Raw genomic sequence first — 13,304 nt, forward strand, 5'->3', positions numbered from 1 at the left:
TGTGTGTGGAGTGTGTGTGTGTGGAGTGTGTGTGTGTGGAGTGTGTGTGTGTGTGTGTGGAGTGTGTGTGTGGAGTGTGTGTGTGGAGTGTGTGTGTGTGTGTGGAGTGTGTGTGGTGTGTGGAGTGTGTGTGTGTGGAGTGTGTGTGTGGAGTGTGTGGGTGTGTGGAGTGTGTGGGTGTGTGGAGTGTGTGGGTGTGTGGAGTGTGTGGGTGTGTGGAGTGTGTGGGTGTGTGGAGTGTGTGTGTGTGGAATGTGTGGAGTGTGTGTGTGTGTGTGAGTGTGAGTGTGTGTGGGTGTGTGTGTGGAGTGTGTGTGTGGAGTGTGTGTGTGGAGTGTGTGTGTGTGTAGTGTGTGTGTGTGGAGTGTGTGTGTGTGGAGTGTGTGTGTGTGAGGAGTGTGTGTGTGTGTGTGGTGTGTGTAGTGTGTGTAGTGTATGTGTTTGTGTGTGTGTAGTGTGTGTAGTGTGTGTGTGAGTGTGTGTGTGAGTGTGGAGTGTGTGTGTGTGTGTAGTGTGTGTGTGTGTAGTGTGTGTGTGTAGTGTGTGTAGTGTGTGTGTGTGTGTGTGTGTGTGTGTAGTGTGTGTGTGTGTGTGTGGAGTGTGTGTGTGTTGTGTGGAGTGTGTGTGTGGTGTGTGTAGTGTGTGTCTAGTGTGTGTAGTGTGTGTCTGTGTGTGTGTGTGTGTGTGTGTGTGTGTGTGTGTGTGTGTGTGTGTGTGTATATAGTGTGTGTGTGTAGTGTGTGTGTGTGTGTAGTGTGTGTGTGGAGTGTGTGTGTGTGGAGTGTGTGTGTGTGGAGTGTGTGTGTGTGGTGTGTGTGTGGTGTGTGTGTGTGTGTGTGTGTGTGTGTGTGTGTGTGTGTGTGTGTGTGTGTGTGTGTGTGTGTGTGTGTGTGTGTGTGTGTGTGTGTGTGTGTGTTGATGCTGTTTGTACAAAGATAATGACCTGGCTGCAGGCTTATGGTAGATCAAATATAAATGAATTACATGGAGATTATCAATCATATCTTGATCTCGCTTTTCTTTTTTAACCCCCTTGGCGTTATGATTCTTTCCGGATTTTAGGGTCTAAAAGCGGTGCAATTTTTTTGCACCCTTTCAGACCCTTAAACCTAGAAAAAATCATGCTGCCAGGGAGATCTGCAGAAGTTCTAGCAATCACTCACCTCCCTGGCTCCAGCGTTGACGTTAGGCCTCCATCCTCTGGGTGGCGCTGCAACTCTAAAGTGAGATTGCCGGCTGTCGTCATAACGACAGCCGGAAATCTCACCAACAGGAAGCAAAGCCCCGGAGGAGAGGAAAAAGAATGCCAGCCGACGTCAGGATCCCCGGGAGGAATGTAGAAATGCTTCCGCTGCGCGTATTGCTCTGCATACAGCCTCCGTAGGCTACCCCGAGCAGAGGTCGGGATTACCACTCTTAGCTGCGGTTTTCTGCCCCGACCCTAGCTCGGGATAACCGCCAAGAAGGTTAACCTATCACTTTACAATGTATTGATTTTTTTCCCCTACTACTAGGGCTGCACGATTTCTCGGTTTTAAACCAAAACCGCGGTTCCTGTGAAGACGATTTTGGGATCGTCTGGATCCGGCGGTTTTCGGTCTTCAGTGCGTGGCCGCATGGCCATGATCCGCCTACCGCAGCCGCTGTGCCGAGCCACAGAAGCAGTGCATATTTATTGATGTTAATGAGCCGGGCAGCGGGGGTGGAGAGTTCAGTCCAGAGCGGCACACAGCTTCTCCAATCGCTGGATAGCAATGGAATGATGGAGGCTGTACGCTCTAGTACAGCTCCGCCTACCGCTGCCGTCATACCATCGGTATTCAGCGATTGGAGAAGCTGTGTGCCGCTCTGGACTGAACTCTCCTCCCCCCGCTGCCCGGCTCATTAACATCATAAATATGCACTGCTTCTGTGGCACGGCGCAGCGGCTGTGGTAAGCGGATCATGGCCAGGCGCGGGCATGGCCGCAACGGCGTACCTACCTACCTACCTACCTACCTATACTGCGCACTTTACTAGCTGTACTGGGGCACTACCCATTCATACTGGGCACTATACTAGCTATACTGGGGCACTTTACTAGCTATACTGGCGCACTACCTACCCATAGTGGGCACTATACTAGCTATACTGGGGCACTATACTAACTATACTGGGGCACTACCTACCCATACTGGGCACTATACTAGCTATACTGGGGCACTACCTACCCATACTGGGCACTATACTAGCTATACTGGGGCACTATACTAACAATACTGGGGCACTACCTACCCATACTGGGCACTATACTAGCTATACTGGGGCATTACCTACCCATACTGGGCACTATACTAGCTATACTGGGGCACTACCTACCTGTACTGGGCACTTTATGAGCTATACTGTGGCACTACCTACCCATACTGGGCACTATACTAGCTATACTGAGGCACTACCTACCCATACTGGGCACTATACTAGCTATACTGAGGCACTACCTACCCATACTGCCGGGCACTATACTATCTATACAGAGACACTATACTAGCTATACTGGGGCACTATACTAGCCACACTGGGGCAACTAAACTCCCTATATTGGGGCTACTATGCTAGCTATGCCGCTGCACCCCAGCCCCCCCCCCCCCCCCCCCCCAAAAAAAAAACCCGCTGCGCACGACACTGTACACTTGTTTTGGAAAAAATCATGAAAAAAATTGAAATCACAATTTGACAGAAAAATCGCAATTTCAATTTTTACCCAAAATCGTGCAGCCCTACCTACTACTATCTTTTGGTAAAGTTCCTCTTTAAATCAATAGTGAAAATGAAAAAATAAATAATAAGTCTTCCTTTTCAGATAAACTCTTAAAATGATACATCTGAGATCAGTAATTGTCTAGCTATAAAAACATGAATGTATTGCATCCTACTGCATCTGTTAATTAGGATTCAATCAGTAAATGAATCACATCTCTGAATTAGGAATAAACAGTTATCACTTTTGGGTAAACAGCTCATTTGTAGCAGCATCACTGATCAGGCTGGGATAATTACATCGTTGAGGACCCCATGGAACTCCTGTCTCCCCATCTTCTTAGTCCCCATGCGAGCCGCCAGCTGGTACATCAGAGGAAGGAACTTGTGAGACGGAATCTTCTGAGAACTCTTCTGCATGGAATGTGATAAAGAATTAATATCTATATAATGAAGGAGGAAATCACTAAGCTGTGAAAAACTGATTTTTATCTCTCTGTCAACATACGAGTACCACAGTAACCATTTCCATACCAGCAGTCTCTACCCCCTTAAAGGATACCTGAACTGACATGTGACATGATGAGATAGACATGTGTATGTACAGTGCGTAGCACACAAATAACTATGCTGTGTTCCTTTTTTTCTTTCTCTGCCTGAAAGAGTTAAATATCAGGTATGCAAATGGCTGACTCAATCCTGACTCAGACAGGAAGTGACTATAGTGTGACCCTCACTGATACATTTCAAACTATAAAACACTTTCCTAGCAGAAAATGGCTTCTGAGAGCAAGAAAGAGGTAAAAAAAAGGGGAATTTCTTATCAGTGAGGGCCACACTGTAGTCAATCATGTCTGAGTCAGGAGTGTGTGTGTATATATGTATGTGTGTGTGTGTGTGTGTGTGTGTGTGTGTGTGTGTGTGTGTGTGTGTGTGTGTGTGTGTGTGCGTGTGTGTGCGTGTGTATATATATATATATATATATGTGTGTGTGTGTGTGTGTGTGTGTGTATATATATATGTGTTCGTGTGTGTGTGTGTGTGTGTGTGTGTGTGTGTGTGTGTGTGTGTGTGTGTGTGTGTGTGTGTGTGTGTGTGTGTGTGTGTGTGTGTGTGTGTGTGTGTGTGTGTGTGTGTGTGTGTGTGTATATATACACACCCCCTCCGATCTCGGCTGCCCTCTGGAATGCCAGCTCAGTCTGCAACAAACTGCCCTTCATCCATGATCTTTTCATTTCCAATGCTTTCACATTCTTTGGGATCACTGAAACCTGGCTGACCCCTTCTGACACAGTCTCACCTGCCGCCCTCTCCTATGGAGGTGGGAATAAGCATGGTGGTGGTGTGGGCATTCTACTCTCAGACAAATGCTCCTTCAAGCCTCTTACTCCTATTCCCTCTCTCTCCCTGCCATCCTTTGAAGTCCATGCAGTCCGACTATACTCTCCCTTGAACCTCCAAATTGCAGTTATTTACCGCCCTCCAGGCCCTGCTTCTGTTTTCTTGGATCATTTCTCTGCCTGGCTTCTCCAGTTCCTCTCCTCTGACATCCCTACCATCATCATGGGTGATTTTAACATTCCTATTGACACCAATAACACTGTCTCCAAAAAACTTCTATCACTCACTTCCTCCTATGGCTTGTCTCAGTGGTCCTCTACCTCAACCCACACTGTTGGCCATACGCTTGACCTTGTATTCACTCGTCTCTGCTCTGTCACTGACTTTACTAATGATCCACTACCACTCTCTGACCATAACCTACTTAGCTTCTCTCTCTCCTCCTCTTTTCCTACCACCCTGGCACAAGCACGCTCACATACTCGAAGAAACTATCGCAATCTTGACATTCAAACTGTCTCTGATGCCCTGGCACCTCTCCTCAAACAATCCTTCACTGACCCAGACTCGGCTGCTATACACTACAACAGCTCCATTACAAAAGTCATGGATGACTTCACCCCCCTCGTCAAGGCCCGCCCTCACCATGTCTGTCGCCAACCCTGGATGACCAAAACCACTAAACAGTTAAAAAGTTGCTCTAGAGCAGCTGAACGGCGCTGGAGGAAAAGTAACACAAGTGAGGACTTCATCTTATATAAAATTGCCTTGAACAACTTCAGAAACACACTCTCTGTGGCAAAAAAGTCCTATTTTTCTTCCCTAATATCCACCCATTTACACAATCCAAAACGCTTGTTCAGCACCTTCAACTCCATTCTCCATCCCCCTCCTCCTCCTCCTTCATCTTGCTTATCAGCTGAAGAATTTGCAACATACTTCACTGATAAAATTGACAAAATCAGAAGTGAATTCTCCATGCGGCCCTCAAATCCCACCTCCACACCTCTCATTGACTGTTCTCTAACTGCCTTCTCTCCACTCTCTGAACACTCTCTTTCCTCTAAAATTGCCAAAGCTAATCTAACCACCTGTTCTTTGGATCCTATTCCCTCCCATTTCATTCCGCAGCTATCATCTCTCTTGCCTGCACTAACAACGCTATTTAACCTCTTCCTCTCTACTGGCATCTTTCCGTCCCCACTCAAAAAAGCTGTTGTGACACCACTACTTAAAAAACCCTCTCTAGATCCTACCACACTTGCCAACTACCGCCCAGTGTCACTTCTCCCATTTGCATCCAAACTACTTGAACGCCATATACATGCAGAATTAAGCCATTATTTATCTGCTAATTCCGTACTTGATCAGTTCCAGTCTGGCTTTCGCTCTAACCACTCCACGGAAACAGCCCTTACCAAAGTGGCCAATGACCTTCTTACAGCCAAATCCAAAGGTCAATTTTCCATACTCATCCTTCTTGACCTGTCATCAGCATTTGATACTGTCGACCACACCTTACTCCTACAAATACTTTCAAATGTCGGAATAAAGGGCCTTGCTCTCACATGGTTATCTTCCTACCTCTCTGGAAGGTCCTTCACAGTCTCCTACTCAGATCAGATCTCTTCTCCTCATGCTTTGTCTGTCGGGGTTCCCCAAGGCTCTGTCCTTGGTCCCCTCCTCTTTTCCATCTACATACATGGTCTTGGTGATTTAATCAACTCATTCGGGTTTCAATACCACCTCTATGCAGACGATACACAACTGTACCTCTCTGCCCCAGACCTTAACTCCCTCCTTAAACGTGTTCCTGACTGCTTGTCTGCTATATCCTCCTTCATGTCCTCTCGCTTCCTAAAACTTAACATGAGTAAAACGGAACTAATAATTTTTCCACCGTCTCTGTCCACCTCCCTGCCTGAAGTAACAAATGTTAATAACACTCCCATAACTTCAGTTCCCAAAGCTCGGTGCTTGGGGGTGATATTCGATTCATCTCTCTCTTTTATTCCTCATGTTCACTCCATAACCAGCTCCTGCCATCTCCAACTCAAAAACATATCTCGCATCCGTCCCTTTCTCACTCAAGACACAACTAAAATGTTAATACATGCTCTCATAATTTCTCGTCTGGACTACTGCAACGTACTACTTTGTGGACTACCGTCTAACAAACTGGCCCCGCTCCAGTCAGTACTGAACTCAGCTGCTCGTCTCATTCATCTCTCTTCTCGATCTTCCTCTGCCGACCCTCTTTGTCAAGCTCTTCACTGGCTGCCAATTAACCAGAGGATTCAGTTCAAACTCCTAACCCTAACCTACAAAGCTCTCCACGATCTCTCCCCCCGGTACATATCCTCATTAATCTCCAGATACAAACCCAATCGCAATCTCAGATCGGCACATGATCTTCTGTTGTCCTCCTCTAGAATCAACTCCTCACATTCACGTTTACAAGACTTCGCACGCGCTTCACCCCTCCTCTGGAATGCCCTCCCACAACACATCCGTCACTCGCCAACCTTTGCTACCTTTAAACGCTCTCTAAAAACACACTTGTTCCGACAAGCATATGCTCTACCTTAGGCCACTTCCCTTTGTACTAAGACCAAATTGCACTCCTACTAGGTATCCTAAAACACAAAGCCTCTATATATTTGCTGCATACTACCCCTCCTCTTGTTTCCCCCCATTCCCTTTAGATTGTAAGCTCGCAAGGGCAGGGCTCTCTCCCCCTTTTGTGTCTTGGTAACCATTATACATTTTATTCATCATGTTAATTTTATCACTGTCATTACCAATTCTATAATTTGTATTTTGTATCATTCTTTGTATTTTGTCACTAATTATGTATCTTGTATATTGGTGTACACCATTGTCTGTATTATTATGTACCCCATGTTTGTTTCTTACTTTGTACAGCGCCACGGAATATGTTGGCGCTTTATAAATCAATAATAATAATAATAATGTGTGTGTGTGTATATGTGTGTGTGTGTGTGTGTGTGTGTGTGTGTGTGCTACACTGGGGTAGTATTGAAACTGTGGGTATGTGTTGTGTGCCTCTATCTGTGCCTGTATGCCTCTGTGTCCCATCCTGTGTCTGTTTACCTCTCTGTGCCCTAGTGTGTGGACCCCCCCCCCCCCCTGTATTGATAGTAAACTAGCTGCAGAGTGTGCTGAGCTCTGCCAGCTCCTGTATGTACAGTATAGGCTGTTACTCTGTGCCTGTACTGATAGTAAACTAGCTGCAGTGTGTGCTGATCTTTGCTACCTCCAGTATGTACTGTATAAGCTGTTACTCTGTGCCTGTACTGATAGCAAACTAGCTGCAGTGTGTGCTGATCTTTGCTACCTCCAGTATGTACTGTATAAGCTGTTACTCTGTGCCTGTACTGATAGTAAACTAGCTGCAGTGTGCTGATCCCTGCTACTTTCAGTATGTACAGTATTAGCTGTAAAGCCTGGTACACACATACAATTTTGATTAGCCAATTTTAGCTATGTTCATCAAATTCATTGTCTGTTGGCCCACTTACTGCATGAGGGAGGTAAAATTGGTCAGTGATTGCCCATTCAAAATTGTATGTGCGTATACATCTTTGATCTATGCCTATACTGATTGTAAATGATCTAAAGAAAGGACATGGGGCTCCATCCAATATTTTGATGGGCAGGCCCGTTATCTGTAGCTTACACCGCTGCTAAGTTCATGTAAATTTGGCCCCACCCATGGTCACGCCCACTCACTGTATGGTCACGCCCATTTTTGCCGCGGCGCGCGAACACCTCACCTTGTGCCCACAGGTGCTCCCGATCTCCAAGGACCCTAGGAACGCCCCTGGATTAAGCAATAAATGATATCCAGAATTTCATACTGCAGTTAGGACAGTGACGGAGGGTGGGAGAGGGTGGGAATTTTCTAGTTAAGGGTGGGGCTTTGTCCTTTTTGGGAGAATCCGAAAACTACATGACTATCTGCGACTCTCAGAGCAATGTTAATACCTGTTCAATTTATTGCTTTGGGCTCCACAGGAGGATTGTTAAAAATTTGAAAAACCAAATAAAATTTGTTTAAAAAAAAAAAAAAAAAGATGTCTTTGCTACCACAGCCCAGTAGATCAGATTCCAGGACATGATTTGCATGGAAATCAAAGTAAAGGACACCTGAGCTGAAGGGTAAGGCAGGTTCACACTGCAAGAGCTTTTTTAGCGCTAGTGGTTTGAAAAGCTCTTGCTAATGCAATGCTATGGGGGATTTTTATAAAATCACATCGCCCCAGTGAGAACACACCCATAGCATTACATTAGCAAGAGGTTTTTTTTTAAAATCACAGGTGCTTCGAAAAAGCTCTTGCAGTGTGACCCAGCGCTAAGAGATGAGCTTTACTCACCTGGGGCTTCTTCCAGCATCTAGCAGTCTATGTGGTCCCTTGCTGCAGTTCTGCTGAGCTCCAGTGTGCCGCTAGCCCCTCTGAAAGATCCCCAACCACATCTATGGTCATGGGCTTCTGCGCATGCACGTTCGGGCACCGCTCAATCTGCTTCTGTGGCTGGGGGGATTCTGAACTTAAGCAGTTTAAAGAAGAACTCCAGTGAAAATAATGAAACAAAAAAGTGCTTCATTTTTACAATAATTACGTATAAATTTGGTCAGTGTTTGCTCATTGTAAAATCTTTCCTCTCCCTGATTTACATTCTGACATTTATCATACGGTGACATTTTTACGGCTGGCGGGTGATGTCAATGGAAGGAGATAGTGCTTGCTTTTTTGGCAGTTGGAAACAGCAGTTATTTTCCACACTGCAACAAGGCTCCCACAGTGTGATGTCAGAACCATGGTCCTGACATCACAACGTGGGAGGGGTTTCACCACAATACCAGCCATACAGAGCCCTAAGATGATCCATTTGTGAAAAGGAAAAAAATTCTTATGGGAAAAGGGGCATCCCTTGGTTACAGTTTCTCTGTAAGTCTTTATGAAAAGCGTAAGTGCAGAAGCCCATGACCACAGCTGTGGTCGGAGATCTGTCAGGGTGGCTAGTGGCGCACTGGAAGGTAGTAGAACTACAGCGAGGGACCACATAGACTGCTAGGGGCTGGAGGAAGGACCAGGTAAGTAAAACTTATCTCTTACCATTTGGCTCAGATGTCCTTTAAGTCTTGTACACAATCTAGGTGGTTCTCAGTCAAGGTGGGTGGCTGGGGCTGCCTCTGCCGAGAACATAGTGCATATATGGTGCCCCCCACCATACACCTTGGCGAGAGATCCAAACTGCCTGGTCGTCACATCAGTGCATCAACCGAGGCCATTGTTCTTCTATTTAACCTACCCATTCCGTTATGCAATTGGCCCTCAACCCCACCCTTCGTAACGAAACATGCTTCACTATAAAATATATGAAACAGTCAGCGCTTAAACGGAACCTTCATGATGTTGTTCACTTCAGATACTCCAGAGTTCTCCAGCCAAAGGGAGCAGAGGCGGAATATCCACATGTCGTGTTCCTCCCCAGACACCAGGCAGTTAATGTAGTTCTCTATAGCAGTGCACAGAAACCGCTTGCGGTCTTCTTTAAGAGCTGCAATTGCACATTCATCCAGTTCCATCTCCCGCTGCACCTTGACTGTATACCTGCCAGAAAAACACAGACTCTCCATGGGTGAGCTGTTCATGCTAATGCTGGCTCTACAGAAGGACAATATGGTTGGACAACTGATCATATTTTTTATATGAAACAACACTGTACTGACAAGAAAGAGTGTTCTCTCCACATTATGTCTGTGGTTGGTGAAGGGAGATCTCTAGACTTGATCTTTCGGCCCAGAAGCCACACTAAGGACAGGCTCTTTGACTGGGGATGGGCTGTGGGCTGAGGACAGGCTGTGGCAGGTTTAATAATCAAGAAGAACGGAGGAATATTGCACACTCACCTGTTGTTCTGAATCTTGTGCTGTCGCAACAGTTCTACCTCTTCCTTGGCTTTTGTAAGCAATGCCTGCTTATTTTCAAACTCTGATGACTTCATATAATTATCAATCCTCTGATATTGGGCATCTGAAAAGCGCGCCAATGACAGGAACGCCTTCATCCGTACTTCCTGAAGCTGATCACTGCTGCCGTTACTGAAATTATCTGCAACTTCCACAGCCTAAATGACGCAAAAACAAACACACTTTAATGTGGATCTGAGATACACTTTTACTCATTGCATAATTGTGTTCCTTTCATACAGTTTATAGGGCATTCCTCAAGCCAAAATACTTTTTTTGTTTTGTTTTAATACACCAATTCCCTATAAACTAAGCTTTTCAGAGACCCTTGGCACTCAGTCCCAGGTAGCAAGGGCTTATGGGAGCTCAGTCTGGGCAGGAGGAGGTTACTAGCCAGAGATTTCAGAGGCAAAGGGGAGGAGGAGAGCTGAGTGAATGTGTCACAGGCTGAGGGATGTAGAGGCTATCAGCTTGCCTGTGTGTAATGTGACAAACAGAACATGGCTGCTCTTATTGTATCACAGCAATAAATAATCATAAACTGTTGAAGATGTTTGCAGCTAGATATGCTGTGTAAATTGTCTAAACTTTAGATAAGATATATAGACAAGTTACTTGATATAGTTACTTTTTCATCTCGGATCCGCTTTAACTGAGTCTAAACGTTTCCAGCCACTACAGTAACTTAATACTTTGAGGAATAGAATATGGGAGATACCATCTTTATTACTGACGCAAACATGCCAGATATGTCCACTGTGCTGCTCACATTTTTCTCTAGGATAGCTTTTTAATTACCAATAATAATGCACATCCATGCATAGAACAGTGTTTAAAGCAGCTCTGCATTGTAAGCTATAAATATACATGGCATATACCCACAATTGTAACAAAGAGCATTAACCAGTTCACCACTGAGGGGGTTTTTCCCCTTATGGACCAGAGGAATTCTACTTTTAAAGGAGAACCAAACTAAGAAAAAAAAAGCAGCTTTGATCATGTTGCACCCAGAGCATTATAAACATAAAGTCCAACAATGCTACCTAGCTACTCCTCCACCATTCTTTAAAAAATTTGATAAGTGGGTTGCTGCATCAAATGCAGTCTACCACCATCCTTAACCAGTTTGCATTTTAGGTGTTTTTTCCCCTTTAAGATTCCTGACTATTTTGGCAAATCAGCTGTGTTGCAATGATACAGCAATAACTTTTTTACTACTTATGTCATCAAAGTGATACACTTTTTTTTTAGGACAATCTAGGCCAGGGATGGCTAACCTTGGCACTCCGTCTGTGGCAAAACTACAAATCCCATCATGCCTCTGCCTCCCCGAGTGATGCTTACAGCTGTCAGAGTATTGCAATGCATCATGGGACTTGTAGTTCCACTACAGCTGGAGTTCCAAGGTTAGCCATCACTGATCTAGGCTTTCTTCTGATAATATTTGTTTCTAATAATTGATTTCATTTTATAGCCATTTTATAGAAAAAAAAATAGGTGTAATTACAGAAGAGACATTATTATTACACCCTTCATAACTTTCACATGACAAGTGCCAGTGTTACGAAACACCTCAAAATATATTATTTATCTTTTTCCGGTTATTCCACTGATCTTATTCCGTCCTGCACTTTTAACCCCCTTGAAGCTACCAAATATCCTGGTTTAAATGATGCATTTCATTATACAAGTTTCCTGCCCACCTAATCTATGTAGATAGGGCGATACCACCCGACCAGTGACCATTCTGCTTTTTCTCTTTCATTCATTCTTCTCCCTTTTCTTCCCATTCTTTTCCTATTCTTGTGGTGCACAGATTCCTCTGGGTTGCCCTATCACTGGCACTATACTGGTTTTGTTTTTTTAATATGCAGGTCCTCATCTGAGGATTTACATGTAATGGTTTTTGCTGTATGCCATCTGTGTGGATGCATGACAGCATTGTAGCCATATGCAGGTTTCTTTTTATTCGCTCGCAATTGGCTTTGGCCTCAATTCACTAAGATCATGCTGGAGATAATAAGGCAAGAGAAAACTTACCTCCACACAGTGAGAGTTATCTTATCTCTTCATTCCTTATGTTACCTCCTCTGTAGTTAAGTTACCTCCTCTGTAGTTATTTTCACACGCAGTTAATTATCAGCCTGTCGTTATAACTTTAGAATTCTGGAGTTCTTTTAAGGATTGAAGAGTTAACTTAAAGAAAGAAGAGTTAACTTTAGTTTTGCCTGAGGTAAAATATTTCCTGAATACTACATGCCTCATCACCATGGTGATCACTCTAGAAACGTTATTAAAGGGACTCTGTAACAAAAATGTCGTTGTGTTTTCTACCATCCTACAGGTTCCTAAACCTATTATAATGTGCTCTGGCTTACTGCAGCACTTTCTACTATCACCATCTCTGTAATAAATCAGCTTATCTTTCCCCTGTCGGACTTGTCGTCCTGTGTCTGGAAGGCTGCCAACTCTTCATTGCGATCTGCTATGCATGCCCCCTCTATGCACACTGCCTGTGTGTTATTTACATTAGCCAGCTTTTCTCTGCTCTCTTATCTTTCACAAGCTGGATAAATCCTCTGTTCACATACTGATGAGTCACATACTGCAGAATTACAGACAACCGGGCAGAGCTGTCTGCAAGAAGAAACAATCAGCTTGTAACTCTTCAGTGAGCTGCAGGGGGAAAGAAACACACAAATGATCTATTGAGATTCAAAAGGAAGACTGTATACAGCCTGATTGTGTATGGATGTATTTTCTATGTGTGGACATACTGTACATCAACCTACTTCCAGCTTTGGTGTCCATTTTGTTTGTTTATAAACAAAGTTTTTAAAACTGTTTTTGACCACTTTTAATGCAGCGGGGAGCGGCGAAATTGTGACAGAGGGTAATAGGAGATGTCCCCTAACGCACTGGTATGTTTACTTTTGTGCGATTTTAACAATACAGATTCTCTTTAAAGACAGGAGATAAGCTTAGTGAATTGAGGCCATTCTCTTTTTATTATATTGACTTGATTTATTTCTGCTATTTACAGTGCTTGAGTTTTTTTTACCCTTTTTTTTCTTTGAATTCTTTTGTTTTCTGAAGGCGCAACATTTTGCAAGCGCAGTTGTCATTTAATGCATGTTGCTTTGCAATATTCACAACTGACTGCGGTTGATGTTTCTTCCACTAGATGGCGGGCTAGATGTTTTTTGGCCTTCCCCGCACACGTATA

General features: G+C 44.4%; 1 protein-coding gene across 1 annotated transcript in view; it reads right to left on the reverse strand.

Moving 5' to 3' along the window:
* The window catches only part of ATM (ATM serine/threonine kinase), a 216,521-nt gene that overhangs the window by 57,426 nt on the left and 145,791 nt on the right, over positions 1 to 13,304 (reverse strand). Inside the window, 3 exon segments of the mRNA XM_068266920.1 lie at positions 3,040 to 3,153; positions 9,512 to 9,719; positions 10,019 to 10,236. Of these exon segments, the coding sequence (XP_068123021.1) occupies positions 3,040 to 3,153; positions 9,512 to 9,719; positions 10,019 to 10,236 (540 nt within the window).

This window comes from Hyperolius riggenbachi, chromosome 2 (genome assembly GCF_040937935.1).
Source record: "Hyperolius riggenbachi isolate aHypRig1 chromosome 2, aHypRig1.pri, whole genome shotgun sequence".
NCBI lineage: Eukaryota > Metazoa > Chordata > Amphibia > Anura > Hyperoliidae > Hyperolius > Hyperolius riggenbachi.